The sequence below is a fragment of the Daldinia caldariorum genome, assembly GCF_022478825.1.
Source record: "Daldinia caldariorum strain CBS 122874 unplaced genomic scaffold F4812scaffold_1, whole genome shotgun sequence".
NCBI classification, from domain to species: domain Eukaryota; kingdom Fungi; phylum Ascomycota; class Sordariomycetes; order Xylariales; family Hypoxylaceae; genus Daldinia; species Daldinia caldariorum.
Genome location: NW_025953037.1, coordinates 3,808,699 through 3,833,980, shown reverse-complemented (window position 1 = coordinate 3,833,980; position 25,282 = coordinate 3,808,699). Strand labels below are relative to the sequence as shown.

General features: G+C 46.4%; 4 protein-coding genes across 4 annotated transcripts; 1 reads left to right on the top strand and 3 right to left on the bottom strand.

Annotated features, from left to right (window-relative positions):
• Window positions 1–344: 344 nt before the first annotated feature.
• Window positions 345–4,674, bottom strand: F4812DRAFT_43325 (uncharacterized protein). Its single transcript, XM_047934615.1, has 3 exons — window positions 4,246–4,674; window positions 1,885–4,145; window positions 345–1,834 (listed from the first exon to the last, which is right to left on the bottom strand). The coding sequence occupies exons 1-3, from the start codon at window positions 4,464–4,466 to the stop codon at window positions 360–362; spliced, it is 3,957 nt and encodes a 1,318-aa protein (XP_047795550.1). The 5' UTR covers window positions 4,467–4,674; the 3' UTR covers window positions 345–359.
• A 1,439-nt stretch (window positions 4,675–6,113) lies between these two features.
• Window positions 6,114–8,930, top strand: F4812DRAFT_412061 (C2H2 type zinc-finger-domain-containing protein). The gene is made up of 2 exons (XM_047932678.1): window positions 6,114–6,816; window positions 6,898–8,930. The coding sequence occupies exons 1-2, from the start codon at window positions 6,665–6,667 to the stop codon at window positions 8,426–8,428; spliced, it is 1,683 nt and encodes a 560-aa protein (XP_047795549.1). The 5' UTR covers window positions 6,114–6,664; the 3' UTR covers window positions 8,429–8,930.
• On the bottom strand, window positions 8,867–11,315 carry F4812DRAFT_43286 (uncharacterized protein). Its single transcript, XM_047934570.1, has 4 exons — window positions 10,903–11,315; window positions 9,907–10,818; window positions 9,658–9,822; window positions 8,867–9,600 (listed from the first exon to the last, which is right to left on the bottom strand). Exons 1-4 carry the CDS (start codon window positions 11,165–11,167, stop codon window positions 9,305–9,307), a joined length of 1,638 nt encoding a protein of 545 aa, XP_047795548.1. The 5' UTR covers window positions 11,168–11,315; the 3' UTR covers window positions 8,867–9,304.
• Window positions 11,316–15,328: 4,013 nt separating this feature from the next.
• Window positions 15,329–17,084, bottom strand: F4812DRAFT_412041 (cyclin). The gene has a single exon (XM_047932677.1). It carries the CDS (start codon window positions 16,518–16,520, stop codon window positions 15,375–15,377), a length of 1,146 nt encoding a protein of 381 aa, XP_047795547.1. The 5' UTR covers window positions 16,521–17,084; the 3' UTR covers window positions 15,329–15,374.
• Between the last annotated feature and the right edge of the window lie 8,198 nt (window positions 17,085–25,282).

Below are 25,282 nucleotides of genomic sequence, written 5' to 3'. Positions count from 1 at the left end.
TAAAATCGTGTGTGTAATCGTAATTGGTACTGGGCAATGGAAGCAGGTGATGGTGGATTCTGTCCTCTAAGGCCTTTTCAAAACCGGAGCCCCTTTTTTCCTTTCCTATATCCCATCCCCCCGCCCCCTTCACCTCGTATATATACCTCGACAGCGACAACGGGTTATTTACACCTTCTTTTGATTTATTTTTGTGATTTATTGGGCCCGGACCTAGAAGCTGACTTGTTGAGCATCTGCTTCCATCCTCTTGATTCCCAATCCGCTAGCTGCAAGTACGCAACTACCAATGCTGCCTTATTAAGTGTCTGTTTTTGGCCTAAAGCATAACAGTATCCTGTACCTTTCCATGGTGCAATTTATGCGAACCCGAATCCCTGAGCATTTTCAAGCGCCATGGTAAGTCGCTCTCGAAGGACCTCCTTATCACGGTACTCTGGGAGTAGAAGGGTGCCGTAGCACGTATACGCAGTAGGTAAGTGACCACCTTCGCCTTCCTCCTCGCCGTTCTTTTGTACAACGAATTGAATATTGGCCATGCCGCCAACGGGGACACGGTCGCTGGCGGTGACGAACTCAAGCAACTTCCTGCGCATACGGTCATCATATCTCTTAACAATAGACCAGAAGTCGCGCACGGTACGGTGCGACGCGTCCCAACCCACGTAACGTGTTGCACGACGGAGCTCTCCAACGTCAATTTCCTGCGTACCCTCTACTAGATTTTGTAATAATGAGGGTGTCAGAAGCTGCAGGGACTTTGGGTGCAGACAAGCTCGGAAACCACGGGCAAAAGCGTTAAATTGAGGAGCGACCGAGATATCTGTTAGGTATCGGATGTAGTCGCTCACATAAGCGTTGCGGTTGTCGCCTGTGACAAGTGGTGCGCTGCCTGGATTGGACGCCGAAAGGAGAGTAGGATCTGGATGGCTAGAGAATTGTGGCCAGGCTACCGGCTTTGATGACTCCATTTCTCGCGAAACTGGCTGGCCAAACATAGACGTGGAAAACTCGTAAGTAAGGACGAAAACATCCTCTACGGGGCCATCTTTTTCATTCCATTCGAGAACGCTGGTAAGCCCGTTAGCGAGGTCTGGCCACCCGTCAGCGATATGGTACAGCTCAGTGACAGGCTCGCCCAGAAGCTTGCGGTACAGCGCTTTTGGGAATGTGATCGGGAGTGTCAGTCCATTGTAAACGGCCAACGAGATAAGTAGTCCGATTAGTTCAAATTTCCATTCAGGCTGGACAGAACCGGGCTGAAACCACGTCATTCGTGTTCTATCATCAATGACGAAAGCACCGTAAGTAGGATTTAAAGCCTCAGCTATGGCAAGACGAAAGAATTCTTGCTGCACACCGCCGGAGTCGAACCCTTCTTCCCCGCTGTCTTCCCCAAGATGAACTTTCAACGGTCTCAACAGTTCGCGTTCTTGTCGTCTCCAGAGCTGGTCAAAGGCATCCCGAAGCACGTTTTTACGGCTGATATCAAGGATCAGGTATTTTGATGATGCAACTTTCAAGAGATCTTGAAGTACGTTTTTCTGGTGCGACTCCGTGACAAGGCTGTCAGGGGCAATAATAGCATTGATTCGACTTTGTAACGAGGTGGACTCTTCATAAGAACGGCTCATCCGCCAGAAGTTGATAGCTCTAAAGTACGAAACCAAAGAGGCAGGATTGAAAAGGTACGGATAATCCAATAAATGAACTTTTCGCCTAGTTGAGGTGAAGGATAACCAAGAAACTGGCATTTGAATGGGGTCGAGACGGTCACCAAAGTATTCGGCGCGAAAATGGACGTCACCAAGGAGGAGAGATTGACGCTTCTGATCTACTTGACGGTTAGTTTAGAATCTCTCATGATCATGCACAAACACTTACACATTGCCGTCATCAGAGAGATGGCACCACCGAAGGGACCGTCTCCAGAAACATCTGGCTGACCCTCCCATTCATGAAGCATTACAGCCCGTGCCCAATCCAAAAGTAAAACCGGAACCCTTTTCTCGTGCATACTTCGCTCGGCTTTTGAAAAATGTAATATCGGCGGTGTAGAGGACTCGAGATGCGATAGTAATAACTCAACAACGTCAGGTTCTTTAACTCCATCCTCTTTATCTAAGTCTAACTCAATCAGCTCATCGAAGTATCGCCGCGTTGGGATTACCCTAAGTAGCCTCCTTGCCAACCGGAGAGCCATGCTATCTGTGAAAGCATCTTCATATTGCAAACACAGGGAAGTTGGCTGTCTCGCGACCGTACCGCCACCGGCAAGCGATAGTCCGTGGGCCCTTATACGAGACATGTCATTTAATTGCCTTGGATCGCTTACTAACGGCGCCGCGGCAACTAAAGCGTGAAAACATACAGCCATGAGTGATGCAGCCTCTACATTGGTGAACGACTGTTTAGCATCAAGAAACATTTTTGAAGTCGGTGATCTCATAGATTGTAAGGTCTTCGGCGGCGCGAAAAGACCCGCCAAAGCAATCCAGAGGCTATCGAAGACGAGGTTGGGTGCTACTCTTGTTAAGCGTAACATGCAATACCATAGTGTCTGAGAGTCGACGATACCACTGGCGCTGGTAAAGGAGTCTAACACGGCTTGAGGGTCGCTTAGAACATGGAAGATACTTTGTTCGACAAATAGTTTCCACTGGAACTTTAGGTCTTGTGGATAAGGGGCGTGGGACTTTCTTTTTCTCTTCCACGACTTCAGCCGATTTGACGACCGTTTAATCGATTCATCAACGATTGGTGGCTCTAGCATATGCCTCTCGGAGGTAGCGTCTTCTTGTAAAACATCACATATGAAATTGATCGCTTGAACATTGAACCGTCCCAGCGATTGGGGCAAGTAGCTATCTAGCTCAGACGTTGTATCCGTCTTGTCGGTGGTTTCTAGGGCATCTTGAGTATCATCAAGTACGTCTGAGGACCGCGTAGTCTCTGCACTGCTTGATGTCTCTTCACCATTATTTCCATCCGACTGAGGATAGTGCTCATCTACACGGGAATGAGGACTAGGAAGATCTAAGGTTTCCCTCTCCGGTAGTGTATGAATATCGCTCTCCACAACCTGAGATGCTGGCCGGGCTATAGCTGGCGGAGGCCGAATTAGTCCTTTAGAAACCTTCTCCGGCTGGGTAGGAACGCTGGGTGATATGATCGGTGTTTCGTCTACGATAGAGTCGACTGAAGGCTCTGACGCAATCTTGGTCTGCGACTTGGAAACAGAGGACGGACGAATCCGGGCATTCGAAGTCCGTCTTTGATGTGGCGGTAAACCCTGAGGATTGGGGTTAGAAACAGCCGGGCGTTCAGAATGTACTCTCTGGTAAAATCCGGTAACATCGCCTTTAGGCGAGAGAGCTCGGGCAGCATATCGAGGCATGTCAGAGGCCTTTTTAAGGCCCACTTCGTTTTCTGGATCGGGTCTCGACGGAGTAGACGTTGGGCTAGTCCTCCCACTCTGGTCTCCTGATTGAGATGTGCTTTCTCGATAACGTTCAATGGACTCGAGTGTACTGTCTACGATTGAGATTTTGTTTGACAGAGTTTCGACATTATTTGGTGTTAACCACTCCAACATCTTGAACGCGACAGATCCAAACACGTTAGCAGCGAAGGAGCGGTAGTCCTTGCTAACCGACTTTTCAGTAATTTGTACTCCATCAAAGCCATCGGGCCGCAACGGTTGCCTTTTCTTGGTGGTGTCAACTTCGGGAGGCCTGCTCTGGCTCCGGCCTGTCGTCTTGCGATTCATCTGTGCGGATGACGAGGCATTCGATGCCGGTGTTTGTCCCCTTTTTAACGCTACCCGTCCTGGGGCCCCCTTGGGAGATTTGACTTTGGCAGCGCCCGCGTGAACCGGGCCAGCTGCATCGCTGGAAGGTGTCGTGTACTTTAAACCGAATATGAGGGGTTTTATAGCGTCGCTAGGACCGGCTGGAGGGTGTAGATGGGGACATAGTCGATCATCGGCATCGTCCTGGCTTGCGAGGAATATGGCTAGAGTCCTTGCACTGGTTGGGTTATATCGACGAATCGGGGCTTTACCAGCCAGTCGCTTTCGGCAACTAAAACAAGACGGGGTAGTACACGCGCTGAAGCCGCACCCGTACCGCAGTTGGGTGATGAACCTATAGCAAGTTAGCGAGTTAGCAAGTTGGTTGAGTTGGTTGAACGGAATGCGGACGAGAGGTGCGCGGTGCGCGGGGGTAAGACAATTTCAGAACTTACTTCTCGACTATCAACTGTAGATCGTGGCGGCGGCTGGCGCGGTGGATAGCGTAAACCCTCCTGGGATTCTCAACATCAATAACCAGTTCCTTCATCTCGGATGGCGCATCGGCGGGTAGCCTTGGGAATGGGACCTGTTCCCAGAGGGCATCTAAGATTTCGGCATCGAGAATATTGTTGCCAGGATCGTTGTCCACTGGCCGATTTACTTCCCGCGTCATCACATATGGTATGGGCTGGGCCGCCCCCTTTTATAGGAAGCCAACGTTGGATGGTATAGGCGCAAGTTTGAATACCAGGTAGGTAGTAAAAAGGTTCGATTGCGGGTGAAAGTTTATCGAAGAAGCTAAAACCCAGCAACGATAATTTTAATTAATGGAGGTGGTGAATGTTTGGCAGTAGAGCAGATAGATACAAGGAGGATGTCAGGAAGGATGTACCCAAATGGAACTTGGTGGCGCAATTCCCCGATTGTATATACGGTTAGGCTTAAGCTTAGGCTTAGGTCATCAAAATATGAAAGGAAGGAAGGATTAGTTATTGTTCAACTGCGAATGCTGAATGCTAGCACCTAGTGTGTAACATATAACTTATAGCGCGGCGGAATGTAAATGAGATAAATAATGTAGATACCTGATTTATGTAAGATTGGTTATGATAATGTAGCACTGATGGGTATCAGCTCGAGCGGCACTCCAACACCTGAACGAGGAACGAGGAACGAGGAACGTACGAAGTTTCCAAGGTTTCCAAGGCTGAATGCTGAATGCATCCCCGTCTCCCGTTTATTGGCTCTAGCGTCATGTACAATACACTGTGCTACTGTTAGGAGGTACCTACTGTACTTATACTACGGACATGCATGGAGCGCATCACTTATAACTTAAGGGTCCCCCCACAGCTGCATTCTACCTACCTCTTAATAACCGGAGATCTTAGGGGTAAGTACATGTATAGAGATCATGAGATATCTAGGTACCTACTACTACCTAGGTAGGTAGTTACATTGTATTTATAACAGGTAACTCGTGTAATACGTGTAACTTTTCAAATATCAACTTGGTCAAGTAAAGGCATTTATGTATAGAAAGTTATAGATTATTAGGTACCTGTTTAAAAAGTGTTTACTATTTGGGGCTTTATGTAAAGCATGAGTTGTAATGGTATACTTAGCAGGTAGTTATCCACCTAAGATAAAACTCTTGGTGTATTAGTTATAATATTGTATTAGGTTAGGTAGGTAGCTGTTATGTATGTCTATATTGTCCTGCATGTGTTCAATGTTCGACGGCGTATACTAGTAAACTATCTGTTAAACTTGTTCAAACTCAAAACTGTACTTAACATAATGAATCGAAATAGATTATTACAAGAAATTCATGGTAGGCTATTTTATGTAGTATGAATTAAGTAACTTGAATAAAAATTGGTAGTGAATGGAACAGCTACATTCAATGTTGCTTCGACAAATGATGACTTACAGAAACATGTCTAGTATCCGCATTTGCGCAAGTTTCGTCTGGTCTGCTTGTCAAAATATATATTCCAATTAGCTCATATTATGAATTATGATTGCTTAGGTACCTAAATATCAAAGGACTTTTATTTCTTTTAGTAGGTATAGGTAGGTAGTCACTTGGAAACAGTCCGGACAACCTTATGTGAGTGACAGGTATTTTAGCCTTTGGTGCATACCTGAATGGGTGCTTTAGGTACCTTGTATACCTAGGTAAGGGTTAGCCAAACCGTTCATCTGGATTCTGCAGTCATTTGTCAGATTACAGTGTATGTACCTTACTAATGCCTGTGGGATGGGTCTAGAACTGACGTATGAGTACAACAAAATAAATTTTTTTTTTTTCGGCAAAGAAGTTGGTAAGGCAGGAAAGAAGGGTAAAAATAGCCCCACCAACGCCACTCCGACTAAGCAGAATTTCAATGATTTAATTTTGTAACTTTGATCAATTCCCATTTCCACCTTCGTTTTGCGACTTTCGCAACCCGTCAATCCGGTTGTAAGGCCACAACCTTTTTTACAAACCAAAAGTCCTCGACGTCTGGTTTTGGTACCTAATCCTCTATCAGGATTTTGTCTTCATTATTTCCAATTGCGCTCCTAAAATCTGAGCGATTTTGGTACATACGGCATTTGCGACTCTGTGACCTACCTAGGTAGTCGCATAGAAGAATTAAAGCCTCACCAACCCCTCCCCCTCCATTAGGTATTTATTTTGAGCGCAACATAGAAAGTCGAACCGTCAGAATTGGAACTAATAAACTCTGTTCAGCCGTCGCTTCCGTTCTTAACATATCTTGTGCTCTGCAGAAGCATCAATCTTCCCCTCAATCTACTTCAACCTCCCGCCAACACTACTTGCGACCAATTCGCCAAATTCTCCCGTTTGTATTTCCATCCATAATGGCCACCATCACTGGGAGCAGACCCGCGGGTGCGGCTCTGCATAATCAGCAGGAACCCGCGCCGTCCTCCCATCAATACACTTGCAACACATGTCAAGTAGCCTTCCGTTTTGCCGACACCCAGAAAGGCCACATGAAGAGTGATTGGCAGTATGTTTTCCTTTTCCTTTGTCTTCTTTGATATGTCTGGAGTTATTAAGCTAACACGTGCCGTTTCCTTTTCTCCTATAGTCGATACAATCTTAAACGTCGCGTTGCATCGCTTCCTCCCATTTCGTCTGAAGTCTTCACCGAGAAGGTCCTTCAGGCTCGTGCTGCGACCAGCGCCGAGGCGGACCGTGCCGGCTTTCAGCAGATCTGCGAAGTCTGTCAGCGGACTTATTACAGCGAGAATTCTTTCCGAAACCATATTTCGAGTCAGAAACATAAGGCACGCGAAGCAGCTGTACACCATCGGGGACCTAGTCAAGATGATGCCAGTTCCGTTATGAGCTCTACCTTCTCTCTCGGTGATCCCATACATTCAAATAGCAGCGAAATTGACCCTATTGCCGACAATGAGTTCAATGAAGTGGTTGAAGGTATTCAAAAAACCAGCTTGACAGACCGTCCTTCCCCAGTTAAGCGGCCATCAAATCCCCATCCTTCTGCCGAGGCACAGCACAAGAGAGAACACCCCGTATCAGAAGATGCTAGTGAGGCAACCTCTAGCACTTCAACGCCTGTTCCGAACCTTACGTTGAAATCATGTCTATTCTGCAACTATGATTCGCCAACTGTGCCTCTCAACGTTGTTCACATGGAACGCATCCATAGTATGTTTATTCCCGAGAAACAATATTTGGTTGATCTCGATGGCCTTATTGGAGCATTACAACAACGGATTCAGGAGTTTCACGAATGCCTATATTGCGGAAAGGTCAAGAACAGCGCGCTTGCTGTACAAACGCATATGCGTGATAAAGGTCATTGCAAGATACCTTATACTTCAGAAGATGAGCAGGTTGAGATCGGCGACTATTATGACTTCAGAAGCACATACTCGGATGGCGAAGACTCGGAAGATGAGTCGGTTGAGGATGGTCAACAGAATGGAGGGGCTAAGCTTGGGGCTAGACGATCGGCTAAGGCAGTAGGCGAAGATGGAGACGAGGTCATGGATGATGAAGGTTGGGAAACCGATAGTTCTACTTCATCTTGCAAGTCTGAAGATCTAGGTCCTATTCCTGTCGATAATCACCTTCGGCAGTATGAGCGACTCGAGAAGCATCCCCACCACTCATCTCGCGATCCCCGACACCACCACCAAATGGATGGTTGGCACTCGCATGCTCACAGGCATCGTGCTATCTTTTATGATGATACCGAGTTACATCTGCCTTCAGGTCGTGCAGTCGGTCACCGGTCTCTGGCCAAGTATTATCGCCAGAACCTACACAATTATCCTACAGCGGAGGAGCGTGCTGAGAGACTTGCTATCGAAGCAGCTTCAGCCGAAGGTGATGATATGGATATTGACAACGATGAGAAGAAGGGCAACGGCCAGGTTATTCGACGCGAAGGTCGCGGACGTAAGGGTGCCGTCGTAAGCCGAGCGAACGGTGGAACTGGCATGTTAGGAGTAACAGATCAGAAGAAGAAAGAGGTGGTTCGTGCCGAGCAGAGAAGCCGTAAGCAAGAGCACAAGGCGGCGAGACAGAAGGAGTGGGCACTTAACAAGCAAGCCAACCACCAAAAGTATTATAACTACCAGATCTTGTAAAACTTTAGGCAAGATTTTGGAGTGTCTTGCAGCATGGCTCAGGAACCGGAAGTGTTACCTTACCGTCATGGACAAGTGCCTAGGTACAAGGGTATTCTATGGTATTCTATTCTAGTCGGACTGCAAATTTAACTTGGCAGACCGAACTATGTAGTCGGTATATAGAAGACGCAGTTGACAATAGTAAAACAACGTTGCGCTTATGAAGGCTTTTGTGCAATGGTAGTTACAGACTTACAGGCCGTTGATAGGTAACTCGGGATAGGCACGGGAATATGACGTCGGGCCAAGATAAGGTACCTTACCTTAGCACAATACAAGGTCGTGTGCTATGTCCAGGATAAGTCGGATAAGGCACTTAGGTTAACTCTATCTAGGTAGGTACCTAGGTATTCAAACCTGCATAGGTTAGGTTAGGTACTGACAGACACACCGCTGAGCCAAAAGTGTATTTCTTAATAGCACAAGTGCTATTACAGTCTATCTGACCATGAGTGGTATTACCACCTCATAGGTACCTACCTAGGTATGTAACTGGCAAATAGAAATTTAACTGGGTATCTTGCTTCGAATAGCTCAACTTGTATAATGGAACGCCGTCTGACAATTTAAGATTTAAGTGTTATAAAGACACTTCACAATGGCATTCATAACAGGTACTTAATAGTCGAAGAGCTTATGGAGAAAGGAAAAATCTACGATAGTTAAATTCCTCCAATAAATTCCTCGTATCTATAGAAAGGTTTTTAAACCGTGTAATTGAAATTATAACCCCCCTCCAGACTAACCAGCGCAAAATACAGTGGTCTCCCACTTATAACAGGTACACTATTCTTGAGCCACGGAAGGTAGGTATGAGGATGGCATCCTTAACCCCTACTCGGTGCGGGCGGCGGCGGCGGTTAGCTCCCTATGGTGGCGTGTAATGTCCTCGTCCATCTCCATCACCTGTGGTTTTATCCGAGGTTCAACATATAACCGTCTAGGCCTTAGTATCTCTTCATTATTCTCTTCAAAAAATTGCAGGAATTTACCGCCTCGGGGATCTTTTTGGTCTGCCTGCTCTTTATTGACCGGAGCCTTATTAAGGTTCAGCAAGTCTTGGATGAGTTCCTTTTCCACTCGGCTCATCGCGTCTTCAGCCAGCATGAGAAAGTCTTGCTCCTGGAAGGCTGATATATAATAAGATAGGAGGTCCCTTATCGGTACCCAAGAGGGTGTACGGATACCTCGAACCATGGTCCAGTCTTTTAAAGCTGGTGAATAGTGGCCTCCTCTGAGATGTAGGCGTGCACTCCAGTGTATCAACTGTCCGCAGCCAATCTCTTTTCCCGGTTTTCTTCGCCGGGTTCCCATGAGTCTGCGTAATAATTCCCAAGCAAATTTTCTCGGTGCTGTTGATCCAAAATTTTAGCGCCTGTCCACCATTGAGGTAGGTAGGTAGGCAGGTATTCAGTATTATAAACCGGCAGCCTTACCTCGTTGAAAACTTATCTTTGTCGAACTTTGGCTAGATAGCCCCCCACTTATCTTCTCCTTAGGAGCATTTGCTGATGTCCTTGTATGAGAGTGCCGGCGTAGTAGTCGGGGGGAATCTACCTCATAGTCATTTTGGTAAGTAGCAGTGGAGTTCGCGCTGCTGGGACTATCTTGGTCGGTAGTCTGGGCAGCATTCTCAAGTAAAAGCTTCTTAGGCTCAAGCAAATCATACAACGTCTGGTTGTCAAAATCTGCGCCTGCCGTAGTTAGATGAGCAATCATCCAAATCAGAGATGTGTCGCTAAGTAAGGCGCTGTCTATGTTCCCACCTCCAACATCTCCGTGCTCCCCCAAGAACCAGCACTGCTTCATAAGATATAGTGGCGGGTGAAATCCGCGGCTAGATTCCGTTGCACGTCCAGGTTCCCAGATAACTGGCTCAAAGTGCTTCCTGATTTCATCTAAAGCAAGAGCATGGTAGCAGTGGTCCACGTTGTCAGGTATGACTGCACGTATAGAACGAAACGCATTATCCGCTGGCTGGGGAAACTGTAAGGGGATTGGGATCCCAAGAGCACTTACAGAGTCCCAAATCCCAATGGATTTAATTCGGATACCCCTGGAAGTAAGCAGCGCCCTCTCAAGTTCCCCTACATACGAATGAAGGCTGTCCAACTCCTGAAACTTTTCTTTGGAATTTTTCTCGTGTACAACAGCTTTCCACCTTTTGAAAAGAACCGGAAAATAGGTTAAACCTGACTTGGTAAGGATACCGATATCTTTGATAAGCCTTGCTAAACAGCAGACTGTATAGGCGCCGCGAGAGAACCCGACAAGGTGAATTTCGTCCTTATCCTTGTTAAAGTTGTGGCATAAAAAGCTGTACGCATCTCTGATGTTGGTGGATATGCCTGTGAAAGTTGGTTCTTAGTCCATGCAACTACACAGTTTGATATATCTAAGTGATCTGGAGTTTACTAGACCGCATATAGTACCTCTACCAGTAGCGCCATCTATAACTCTCCCGATTGTGGATGATCCCCGGCCAATCCCTGTCTGATAATGCACAATTTGAAGGATCTGGGTACCATTTTTGAAGGAAACGGCCTTGACGCATCGAGCAAGTCGAGCAACATTTGTAAGGGGGGCGGCAGTGTTGACGGCGTCCTTCCACGTCCCATCGCAGCAAACAAATAAGCGCTTCTTGGGGCATTCGGTAACCGGTTGTGCAGCATCTGGTGATGACTGATTTGTAGCCATTGATAAGTAAAGCTGTGTCGAGGAAACGTTCAGAACCACATCAGGATTCAGATGAAGTGCCTCTAGGTAGGCACCGAAGAAATATCCAAGGATAGCTCGACGGATAACTGCCCAAATACTAAGGCGTCAGGCAAGCGGGTGACAAAACAACTTGCAGACAGACCGTGTTAAGGAGGCTCAAAATAAGCAAATTGTTTTGTCATCCACCTTGTCAGGCTACACAGCTTTATCAGGTTTGAAGTAAGCCACGTAAGAAATTTCACTATCAAGAATTGATGAGGTGGATAGTACACCTATCATAGAGTAGCATTTGCAAATTCGACGCGTGAATCGGCGAAGAAGAATAGTTTGATTGGAGTTTCTCCGTGGAACATATCTGCGAAGCAACCGCTCAACGGAGACCAAGTAGCACTTAAATATTGCATTATGCCCGAACCTCGAAGGGAGTTATTTATCAGAGCCTTATGCTTACCATGCCCAACTTTGAACAGAGTGTTGGGGTTGCATCCACTACAACACAAAGTGTAGGACAGCTCTTGGATATTGTCATAATAAGAGTCAAAGCGTGATAGCCCTGCGTTCGACATACTCCCTATTTGTCCAAAGACCAAGTAAGTAACGTAACATAAGAGGTAGATTAATGGATACCAAGAGCAGGAGAGCTCTACGCATATAGTAGGTGTCGCTCGCAATGTCTTAGATATTAGAGGTGGTTATCAATAAGCGAGTATAACTGGTCAATAAAGGTCCAGGTTCCGAAACAATGACCTTGAAGTGTAAATGCGGCTCTGCCGTATCTCGACTCATGGTTCATAATGCATTGGCCAAGTGCTGTTAACTTCGCGACGTTAAGATAGATCTTGAGGCTAACTCAGGTACTTATATCTGACTGCTCCAACCCTGAGAAGTGCCCTAATTCTAACGAGATATTGAGTGGCCAATGCGCGGTAGAGACAACCAAAGCTGTGATCAAAGCCACACAAGCCCCCAAGCCGTCTCAATAACCAAATGCGTACCTACCTACCTACCTCTAACCGAAGTCAATGTGACAGGTACCTAGGTAGTATGTATATCCACCCCCATGAGCCCGTGTAGAGAGATTGCAACTCCTTCCCGCGCCGTTTGTTTAGAAAGAGGCACGTCAAGCCATTATCTGATTTCCACTAATGCCTAGTCTCGTCTAAGCTAATATAATAAAAGTAGCCGGAGGATCGAATGGCTAGTTATATTGACTGTCGCGTAGGTAGTTCTCAATACCTTAGGAGGTAAGTCTACATATCTGGTAGTTAGACTAAAGGGTCATGAAGTACGGTACCTACGCCGCGATAGAACCTAATTAACGGCCTCTCTTACTTGGCCTTATCTCCAGCTAAGCACTACTCCCCGGAGGAAAATAAAATAAAATAAAAAGAACGCCATCTCCTTCTCGCTTAACCCCAGGTTCGCAAAAAAGATACCTAGGCAGCGAGCGCCGCCTGTATGTACGTATTCATTAGTGCGTTCCGACCGGACGGATCCGCCTTATCGCTACCCTAGGTAGGCATGTTTGTAGCGAGACCGCCACCAAGGGCAAGGCGTTCTGGGGCTGTCTAGATTCCTCCATCCCACAATGGAGAGTAGAAGGGGGCCCGAGGGTCTAGAACCGGGTTTGCGGATTGGTTAAGTTACGGGGCTGTGCCGCGTGGAGGGATCGGAGATAGTGCAAGTTAGGTTAGGTACGCTCAGACTTTATTTACACTACGGGTGTGTTAGCTAGGCGGGGAAGGGGGAGGGAAGAGGTGACATCTCCTAGGTTAGGTGCCTCATTAGACTTATTAGACTACCTAGATTAGGGTAGACTATTTAGTTAGACGCTTATTAGATTGAATGCCTTTTTTTCAGCTTGGTTATACATGGAACTGGAAGTTATGTTAGGTGAGAGTGAGTGAGCATGACTTTGAGCCGTCACGTAGGAATATTCAGGCGGATTGAACTACCTAGTAACTCATAAATCCATCTATGTAAACCGATGAGATGAGTCGGAATTATATCTACCCTTCATTTTGAATGAACGAATCAATCTTACTTCAGGTATACAGTTAGATTTTACCCCGTTAGCATGAGTCTAGCCTCAACTGAGGTTGTGTTTGAGTTAGGTACCTAAGGTAGTTGCACTTTTATATGGACGCGTCAACAGTAAGCTCCTATTTAGCCCCCAACGACTCTGGTTTCGAATGGGCGCATCGCTTGATAGTCTCGTGTACCGAAGACCCGGGACAGCTGAATAGGTAGGCATTGGTATTGTTTATTGGCTACCTGGTAACTATCACAATCTCATCACCAATCAACCTCGGCATCTTGTTTGTTTTTTGCCCATGTATGTAGTTTCCCGTCCACAACTCTTAAAACGCCCGTGAATCCATCCCATCCCATCCATTGCAAGCAAACACTGTTCGCGGCGGAGTACATAGGTACACTCATCATCATCCTAACGTGGCTGTGTCCCTCTTTGTGGATATGCGCAAGGGAAATAAAAATGAAGCATATTTGCCTTTCCCTAGTTATTTCCTTTTGAGTTCAGGTCCGGTGTCAGTATTATCATCCACTTATATTATATAATTAGGATATATGGAACTAATGGATGGATTGTAACAGGTAGGTCCAGTATAAAAATCCACCGATTCCCGTTGAACCAGACAATCATCCTACCCGAATAAATGAATTTATACTCGGCCGAGAAGGCAGATTTTCTCTTGTTTTGTATTTTTTGTGCGAATGGTGCCTCCCCAAACGGGCGAAATTCCGCTTCAACCCGAAACGCGGAAGGATTGCCCAGAGGCTTTTGGTCGTTTTCGAGAAGCTTCATGTTATTCACCTCGGTGATCCTCGCGGGACTTTCCCATGCCAGGGACTTGAGTTAGAAACTCATCTACCTGCCTTTCTGCTATAGAGTTGAGGTATATAACCCGTTAAGGGATGAATAGATGATGCACCGAGTTATTATTGTCATGATGCATACCTAGGTTACCTACATTAGGTAAACAACATGTAGCAATAGGCTATTTAATATCATCTATTTCTGGAACCAATTTGCCATCTGCAGCTGGCATAGGGAGGTAGTAGCATATGATGAAAAAATAAAATGAAGTAGTAGAAAGGTAAAAAACAAATACCGAGGGAGCACTGCATTACAACGGGTCGGTGCAACCGAACCAGAACTTTACCAAGCGGGCAGTTAGTTGGAGCTTATTAAGACGGGAACGATGCAAACTAAGATATGATCTCGCATATGGAAAAATTACCTACCTCTTACCTGGTACCTAACCTAACCTAACTAATATAATGTATGTAACACAGGTGGTGCCCAAATATAGGAATTTTAAAGTGTACCTTAGCTACCTGTGGTGTGCTGCGTACAATACATAATACCACCCTCTTGCTATTACTGAATTGGTAATTAATTAATTCGTTAGCGCTAAGATTAAAGCGACGTTTATTACGAGTTTAATTCACAAACAGAACCAAAAAAAAACAATAGTCTGCCTCTGCGCCGGTGGATCCTACACTTCTGTGCCACCGAATATCTTCTTCGCCGTTCGTGTTATACATAGTGTATATGCAGCTAAGGTAATAAATCATATTAATCACTCAAAAGCAAAAGGAAGAAGAGTCATCTTCTGTTACCGAATGTTGGATTTCCATTTCAGTAAATTAGCTAACTATTGGTTTATCTGTCGGTCACGCCGACAGGATCCCTCATCAATGCTCTCAACGTCATTAACAATCCAATACGAAGTTACCCAACCCACGATGAATTTCTTTTTTTTGGCTTCCCCTCAAGAACCCGGAACTCCAGTCATCTGTATATCCCCCCTTTATCATTATGTCCCTATAGGCAATCAATGCCAGAATGCATGCTATCCGCCGCTTTCCACAGCACCAATTATGCCAAAAACCCGCCATGTTCTGCACCTCTTGACCCCATCCCATTATTAAGAAATGCTGTGTGTGTAGGTATCATGACGGCAGTGTTACACCCAGTCTATGGGGAAAGCAGCAATGATGGAGGTGAGAATTATTCAACCTCTTTTTTAACGTCTTACACCGCTCGGTAACAATTTGCGCCTTTACCCCCCACCCAAAAATCCGTAACTCCTGGCTATAATGCATCAAACCAAAAGAAAAGAGAAAAGAAAAAAAAAAAAAAAAACAACAACAAATAAAATGTTTATCGTGAAGTGATGCTACTTCCGAACATACGGCCCCACATACCCCTTCCGGTTTTCGCACGCTTCGTTTTCGCACTTCCATCCTGGAGAGCTCGTAAATCATCGGCGCTAATCTCGTATGGAAGTAGCTGCTTGGCGTCCTTGCTGCGGTATACTCTGTTACGAGCAGCCGGCTGTGGCATGTCGATAACCACCTCAACCGGAGAATCGTAGAGTGAGCCATCCACGTAGGAGACGTAGCTGTCGCCCGGTTCTGATAGCGGTGTGGACGACCGAGAGTGATGCAGAGAGGTAACCGAGGAAGCATAAGAGCTGCCACTGCTGCTGCTTGCTGACGAGCTGTAAACCAATTCCGGTGGCGTGGACGCATCCTGCGCCATGCGAGCGGTTTCGTAAGGTGGCGTAACTTGCCTCGACCGCGAGCTGTCGCGCGAGCTCGGAGGCGACGGGAGCCGAGCTGCCCATTCTTCGGCCTCTTGCTGCTTCCTTAACTTTTCCTTGCGCTGCAAGCGACGGGCGTGAGCGGCCTCAATGTTGTCGCGGATAGGTGCCAAGAAGAGGTCCAACTCGCGGTAGAGGTCCTCTTCAGTAATGCGCAGCTCCCATTCTAGTAGGAAGAGCAATTGCTTCTCCATCAAGTTAACTTCTGTCCGGCTGAAACCGAAGCTGTATGCTTCGGTATTCATGTGACTATAGCCAGCCCAGTGCTTATTCTTAGGTGAGCTGTCGTTGAGATACTTCGCAGCGAGAATGAGCGCAGCCAAGAAAATCCGATGGGTCGTGCATCGCAGACCCTTGGCCATGGGCTGAAGTCGGGACTTTAACCGAGTCAAGTAGACCAGGGTAGACATCAGAGTCGGGACCTGCACGTTGGAAGAGCGAACCAGCTGAGTGATAAACTCTTCTAATGTCGGTAGACTGCTGTCGTCGCAACGGACCGCTTTCGGAGACGGCGTTCGGGGTGGTGTAGCGTACTGCGACTTGTTCTGAACCGGAGGAGGCATCATAGTCGGATCGCACTGGATGACATCGCGCGCTGCACGGGCCAGATATGCGATCATAGCCGGGCTTACTGGCTTATATACAAAGTGCTCAAGGGCGGCGGCGTTGAGCTCGCTCATAGGTATCCCGGATGTCGAAGACATTATGTATGATGGGGTGATGTGCGTTGCTAAGACGAGGTATCAAATGTTTATGATATCCGGCAACGACCTTGATTATATTCCCAAGTGCAACGACAACTTGGGAAAGAAAAGAAAAAATATAAAAATCCGGGGAAGCGAAGACGAATGGGATGGACAAGTTGGTAATATATTAAGCACCAACGGTGTGTGACCAGGGATGTTTAGCTTGTGTGAGTGTGGGAGTATGCGATAGGATGGAGGAACGTGGAAAGGTGTATCACGAGGCGGAGCCTGTGGTCATATCAGAACTGAGAATGACTTAGTAGGCGCAACTCTGAACGACCACTTAATTCCCACAAATTACTGTGAAAGGGTACTTTCAAAAGGTACCTTCCTCTGCGTTGTGTGACGTGAGGATGGCCGAGGATGGGATGGTCGAGGCTGAGCCAAAGTAACTCAAGTACTGGGATACCTGGCAAGATCGACTGCTGACGTGCCAAAGTCGCCTGGGCTTGGTGGGCTTTGGTGGGCTTGGTGGATTTGGGTGGGTTACTAGGTACTTGGCTGGGCTGGAACTCGGAAAAGAGAAAGTACCTTAGGTAGGTAGGTACCCAAATTGTGTCAGGGGTCCAAATTTATGAAGTTGCAGAGCCTACCAAAAAGGAGGTGGCAGCAGCTAGTGGCAGGTGCTTGGGATATGCAGCTGCTTGTGCCTAGTTGGTGCGGGTGCCCTAGGTACCTAGGTTAGGTAGGTTTAGGTATGCAGGGGTTAGAGAGGGAGGGGTCAGGCTCCCTATCTGGACTCCGGATTTGACCGGCAGGGAGTTTCCCAGTTGCCTAAGTTGAATTGAACTTCAAAAGCGGGCCTCCCGGATCTGATTCGGAGTGACGGGACTCGATTCGTTTATTAAAAAAGAAAGTTGTTAAAGCTTAATGAATTGTCTCGCTTCTCTCCGGACGGAGTCAAATCGTTGCAAAACTGAATTAACCTCACTATGCTGTTCTTTCCCTTTCCCTCTTATGGATTAGGAATAGGATGATGATGATGAATCAACTGTCGCTTGTACGCGTAGTTGATATGTGGCTTCACTATCAAAAAGTGGATTTCCTTTTTATTCCCTTTCGGGCTGTCGAAGGCGTAGCAGTGCAATGGGGCCGATTGCGTAGACTGGGGGTTTTATGAAATATTAATGCCTGCGGTGCTGACGTGGATGTAGCTACCAGAAGGCGAAAGGCTGCCGAATTGTTTATAGGCGATGGCTAAGTCAACTAAGCAACTAGGCTTAAAAAGAAAACTTGGTCCGCTCAGAAACGAGTGGCGACAATGTGAAAAAATGAAGGCGAGGTTCCCGAGCCGGCGGAAGACCTGGATAATACTAGATTGGTTGGGAATGATCGTAAAGATTCGAACAACTCGAACTGCAAATAACGATTGTGCCTTGGTCAGAAAATCCTGGCAATAAAATATCTCCGAATGAGAGAGATGGTACGTCGTCTTTCGTAGGCTGAATGGCCGGAATGGTCGCCAATGTGAAAAAGACTGACGAATCTGCAGCTGATTGCTGACGACTAAGTGAAAAAAGTGAGTGAAAAGGTGGCTCCCGATGGCTCCGAGCCTCGAGGCGCAGTTTATTCGGGGTCTGGCCGGGGGATCTTATAAAAGTTGGAATGAAAGAACCTCGAACCTCGGGTTGGATTTTGAGTCACGAGGCCGGACTAGGTACTAGTAAGACGACGCGCAAAAAGCTTCGTAACACTAAATTGATGAGCGAATGGAGTGAATTGTAATAAGTAATATTCAAATCAAACCAAAACACTACTACAACTATTTTGTTGTCAGGTAGCGGTGTGACTGTGACTAGTTGTGTCTCGTACTCATAACTCGACTGTGTCGTGTCTTGTGTCCCGAAAGATTAACTTGGGTTGAAGTGCAAGCAAAGCCTAATATATACCTATAGGTAATAAGATCTACCCAAGTATTTTTTATTAAGACCCGGGGGAGGGGGGGCAACTTTGTCGATCCTTGTCAAGGAGGATGTCGTGGAAAAGAGGGGCTTTCCAAATGGCAGATTGAAAGATATGCGATAGCAATTAATTGCCGAATAGTTCCGTTGGGAGGGAAAGTAAAGATGATGATAATGATAATGATGATGGATATGATTAAGACTAGCCGGAGTCTAGAAGAAGTGGGTTTCGTATCGTGAAAATCTCGTATCGATCGTTAACATCAACGTGTGTGTGTGGCTGTCTCTGCCGTAATGATAAATAATCGGTTCCCTTCAATACTATCAATACTGTCGAAACAAGACCAAACTCATTCCACACGGTGGATTACTTTTTTTTAAGGCTTATCGACTAGCGGTGCTCTCTATAATGATGAAAGGGAATACTGTGATAGAAGGGATCTGAAGGAGGGAGGAGTAAGAAAAAAGGAGTGTGCGTCTTCAGATCTATATCTATTTTTTTTTCCTAATAAGGTTCCATCTGTTGCGAATCGTAGGATATACAGTTAAAGATGCTACATAGTAAAGGGTGGTAAAGGTATGTCGCGTAAATGGCTACGAATGGCCACGAATAGACCAGGGACCCAGTCCAGCCCATCTTACCTATTTCACCTATTCGCTCGTTTCTATTCGCCCCTAAAGTTGGGAACGTTTGGGATGTTTACAAACGTTAGACCCCCCAAAAAGGCTGGAGCCGCCATGATGTGAATGGCTGGCGGCTTACAACTCATCCAGGCAGCCCAGGGACCCGCCCGCCTACAGTATGCGCCCGCATGATCCCTTTGATTGAGATGGGTTAAGAATGACGGGAATGATGAATGATACATACCTGGTAAGAAGCGGGTGAATGGTTCATTGGTGTAAGTGGTTCAGAGCTTAACGATATGAAACAAGCGGGAGAGGGGTCGGGACTAGGCTAAGAAAGCTCACTGGAACCATCCGGGGCCAACCTTTTTACAGGCCTACCTTTTACTGGTCTACCTTTTACACGTTGCTACACTAGCGTGCGAGGGGAAGTTGCTCTACACTACACTAGTCGCCCAGGGGACCTGCCACAAGAAACAATGTACATAGTAGCTGCGTAGACGTTGTACAATGCAATTAGAGGTACATACATTATAGCGCCTAGATGGCGCTACCCGCTACCCAGGCGCTAGAGCTACCTATCCACGTACATGAATAGCGATACATCTTACAAGTGCATACAGGCCAGTTGTAATGTGAGCCAATTATTCACTCCCTTTTAACCAATTGAACATAATGTAGCGAACCTTAACTTAGAATCGAAACATCTTTATACAACCCATCAGCGAATGAACGCTGGGAAACTGACCACTTCCGTCGCGATCTTCTTCATTATATAGCAAGCACATGGTAACCCACGGTACTTCATTATACGCGTCCTTGTCTCGACAGGTTGTACGCGTGCCTTATGTACCTATCCATGTTTTGTTGTTTGTATAGAAATATAAAATAAATAGAAATAAAAATAATGACCTACCAATGGACCTGTGTCGTCAACACATGGATCTGGGGAAACGGGTCGAAAATACAGTTACACCTGATCGAGACCAATCAATCTTGCATGACGAGAAATCAGATTACCGGACTGAAAAGAGAACTCGACCTTAGTTAGAATATTGATTCATTGTACACCAATTCATCTCGGGGATAGCATCGTTCGTCTAACGACATCTACATCCACCCTGCCAAGTAGCCATTATCTTATAGATTCAAGATGGATCTCGAAACGAAACGAAACAAGGGCTGTTTATCACCCCGGGGCTTTCCCCAGTTTTTCCCTTTCTTCAATGCCCAACTTACGTGGAGAGTGTTCCGCTGCTTGGAAGATCTTTGACCGACTCTTCCCACCTAGGTAAGACTTTTGCTAGTAGCCTTAGTATATCTTCAAGCAAGCCGCGGTGTGCATATCGATACGATATCGTCAATTATCGATAATTGGTGGAATGTGTCTTTCAGGATGAAAAACACGGTTACAGCCAATGGCGTGCTGTATAGGCTACTACCGTCGTGGCAAGGGCCCACGCAAGGGGGCAAAGGAACACATGCCAATGACTACCCAAGGTACTTACTTAAGGTAGGTACCTAATGTAGCGACAACATAGTGTATTATCACGAATGGTCTTCAAAAACGGGTCCTGATATTTGTTGCTTCCATCTATCGAAAAGTTCGTCACTTTGGTTGGCCCCTCCTATCGCCTTGCCCAAATACCTATGCACGCATGGTCCGGTTTTGATGACTTGAGTACTTGTAGTTGGCTTGTGGATGATGAAATAAAATAGTTATGACCCAATACGAACGTCTACGTGCGGTATCATTACAGGAAAACCAGATTGACCAATTTAGTCGTGTTCATACATTAGGATTTACACATCCGTGCTGACCCCCTCCAATATCATCAATATGTATTTCCTAATTTGGACGACAATGTCGCCGTTGTGGCGTTTCAAGATTTATCCGAAATCTCCCTCGCAACCCCTTGAATATGAGAAATCTACCTACATCGTCATCAGCAATTATCGCTGGAATGAGGTTCCCCTCTAGTTACCTAGTAGCTCCTTGGTTAGGGGAACTTTTGGCTTGGTATATTACATGGTATCTTCTTCCCCTCACTCAAAACTCAAAAGTCAATAACCCCCCTGAAGCCACGCATTCCATCACCTTGCGCTGAGAGTCCGTGCGATGCTAACCTACAACCTGGGCCCTGGGGAATGTCTTATCCAGCCCTAGCCAACGATCTTGGTCAGTGTCACGGGCCACAGACCCAGATTGCCAATCACGATTCTCATAAGCACCGTCATCATCCCTGATCTCTTGATAATTACCGCATCTATTACAATATCAGCTAAGGGCCATCGATAAACGAGCGTAAGTGTACACATTTAGAAACCGAAAAGCAACTCGCATCACCGTGATGACTTGGCAGGTCGCAAACAAGCCCCTCCGTATCCAACATCAGGTCATCCCGCATGGCACTTCGCAAGGTTTTCTAACCCAAATCAATTCGAGTATCCAGCAGCAAAAGGAAAAGGAATGATGCATCGCATTTGACCGACAACCTTCTCTTAGTGTAGGTAGGTACATGTAGTTCCATCTACATACCGCAACCCGGGCCGACCCCATCCCACAGTGAAAAAACCTTGCAACTAAGCAAGAAACCGTTCGGGCCAAGACTTCACCGCCGTTCGGCAACATCTGAGAAGCAATATATTCCCACTTCCAGCTATCCGTAGAAGGAAGCTGAATATTACTGTACTATGTACGTGGGGACCTACTATATATGCATGTATCTAGTATAGTCGTCCGTATTCCTGCCGGTATTCCTACCGGATAGCTGCCGGGCTGCTAAGAGAGGAAATGCAGGGACCAGGAGAAAATCGTGATCGGCTATTGGCTGCAGCCGCCTCGAATCGAAACAATCTATATGGGATCTAGTAACATTTCATGGCCGTGTGGCTGATGACCTAGACCTTTTTCTCTCCGGACCGGTAAGGATCAGTGCTCGGTAGACCAAATGGCAGGTGCAGATGGGGTCAGCCACGTATTCCGTATATTATGCCTCTGCCTCATGAGGCGATAGACAGCGCATTCGTACATTATATTTACGTACATGCCTAACCTATTGGAACTATACCTTAACATAGTATAGGTATACTATGTTAGGTATACATTAGGTTAGGTACACATATACACACACATACATATATATCCATATCGATCACATAGGTATTAGTAGTATATTATTTTAGTTACACATGAGCAAGTAGAGAAGTCAAAAAAGGTAATCTATTGTTTACACGTTGCACATACAGGAAGCTGTCGCCATTGCCTGCAGCCAACGGACGTTACGTTGCGACGAAGAGACAAGAAATATGCCTTGGGATTAGAATAACAAAGCGAAACCGTCGCCGTTATGGCCTGATGATCTCAGCCGCCCTCGCACACATTCGGCAGTATACTATCTATATTGGTATAAAAAAGAAGGGGTGGAAGAGCCTCGGTCGAAGGTTACGTCCAAAAGGGAAAATCGAAGGTGTGGCTCACGCTCCTCGCAGATCCAATCGGTTTCCCCTCAGTCCCCAGTGAGCTCATCAGCAGTTCTTGTTCAACCCTCCCCCCGCTAAAGAATGGCCGATCCCCTTCCCCAAGCGGGACGAGCGAGACGTGGTAAGGCAGTAAGCCACAGTCTTAGCTCCCGCTTGGGGAGGAGAGCCTACTAGACTCTAGGGCCGAAGAGCAAATCTTCACGCGGCAGTTAAGCCACCACTTGCATGTCGTATAATTCTCCGTTCTCCGAAATGATATGTATGTTAAAACTTTCTGCGTAGTAGATGGTGCGTTGGCGTCCCTCCTAAGTGGCTGTCAACAATTTTACGTAGAAGCCACACGCATAGGTAGAGCTGGGACATATACCCGATGCATGTTAACATGCCTTAGGTACATGTAGCCTAACCTAATGTTCCTCTCCGCCACTCTTCTTCTTTAAACCCGTGATTGCTGCCCCGCTCCACCTATCGGCCGACGTGCACACCGCCGACACGCTACCACCCTAAGGTTAGATCTCCGGGTGGGTGTGGATTACCTACCTACCTAAGGTACCTACATTCACAGCAGCAGCAGCAGCAGCAGCAACGGCCGAGGCCTAACAGCAATAAGCGAACGATAAATACGATTAATGTTATTACTGTCTCTTGCTCTGACAAATAGTTTACTTTTCCGCTCCACATCACAGGCTTCGATTCACACCGGCTGAGCTGCATGTCTCGACAGCATGGAAGGGCAGACCGGGTAGTAAACAGGTTTGAGCTCGCGTCTGTGCGTCCGAGTTTCGATCACAGCAGCACAGCTTTCAGACAATAACATTGACAGAAAAATAATAATAAAATGAAATAAAAATAAAAGATTAAGCATCGTGTTTTCTGAGACACACATTACGCATATACACACGACCTTGCTACCGATCTAGCTACTCCAGAAAGCAAGTGCTTCCGATGAAGCGGGAGGCCTAGGCCTGGCGGTATTTCGAGGCTGAGGCGGCTGCTGCTACCGGTTTCGACGACAACGACAGCGCGTCTACCGGCGTATAATAATATCACGGCATTCTCTACTCCGTACCTAATTAGCCCCTTAATTTCATTTATCCCTCCATCTTCACTCTTACCCTTCCGCCCCGCTCCGTTTCATCAGGCGCAGTAAATAGTATATGATACTCCCCCGAGTTATCTTGTTAAGCGCCGCGCTTCGGTTTTATTTCATTTTAGGTAGGTAAGTTAGGTACCTAAGCTATAGGTAGTGTATAGACGCCTACACTCTATATTAGCAGGTACAATCCATAAAGCTTGCCGCCGAACAACCCCAGATAACTCTAATTCCTATACCTAGCTGCACGCATCCGGCGGGCGGATCCGCCCCCGGTCTCCGCGCGCTTAAATCCTCCAACGGAGCCAATCAGACATTCTGCTCGGCCCAAAAATAGCAGCATCCCGCGCTTCCCCTTCGCAAACATACCGGGCGGTTCTATTAACTACCTTAATATACACTGTGGAAAATACACGCCATAGAAGAAAACTACCTACCTAGCATGAAATTGCTAAAGCCACGTCCATTCCTGTTTCGAATTTTGAAAGAACAGCGTTCTTCATGCAAACGCCCGGACCCTTCATATTCCTACGGACCATGTCGAATAATCAATTACCCGGGTGGCTTTCCGCCCCCTTGCGCTCGGCTATCTCGACTACCCGGCTGGAGGCAGATACGCCTCCCGCCAGGCGAAGCTTGATTGTAAAATTTCCCAATTCCTTGGGTATACCTGATAGGTCCTAGGAGACCCGCGAAATCTCTCACCTGTCCTTCCTTCTAATGGCAATCTATGACATACAAAGGGATTTTGTAGCCGTTGGGACATAAGCAAGATAATCACGGGAATACGGTCAATGCTCTAGGTTAGACCTCACAACCCGAGTCGAAAATAGAGGTAGGTATTTTGAAGAGCACTCGACCTCAACACAGCGACTGGCCCTTTTAAGGCCCATCAGATAGCAATGCTACCTCAAGTACTGCATAAATTCAAGATGCCAGAGAAACTGCATGCTAAGCCACAGTAACGATTTAGAATATAACTAGCTCTTTTAAAAGAAGATAGTTTCGTAAGTGTAAAAGTGTGTTGTTCTCTTTTATGCGAGCCATTAGTTTAGGTATTGTACGTACCAGACGAGTAGCCGTAACAATGATAAAGCTCGTATCATATGATATGAACTGCTTGGTGATATCATGTTTAACTGCAGCAAGTTGGGTGGAACGATTTGAAGTTAGCACCCACAAGCTGATAGGGGTAGGAGAGAGCAAAGTTCGCTTTTCTCTTCGAATTCCCCTATTACGATGTACCTAATTGTGGTCTCGCCCATACAAGCTGACAAACCTTCCGAGCAGTCTCATCGCTGTTTTATCACGGACAAAACATCGACAGAGCGAAGCCTTGCCACAAGAGGGAAGGGGTCATTCTCGCTCAAGTTACAACTTTCTAATCGAACCCATTTATCACTGTAAGAGGTAGGTAGTCGCAAAGTTTTATTTTCAATATTCTCAAGCCAGGTACCAATATATTTACAATACCAAACGTTAATATTATCTATCATCCACGCATAATAAAACCCATCGGTTTCAAAATGTTAGATACCTGGCTGTTGGAGGTAGGTAGGTTTAAAAAAAAAAAAAAAAACACCACTTACGCCCCAAAAAGTTTGAATCGCAAAAAAAAA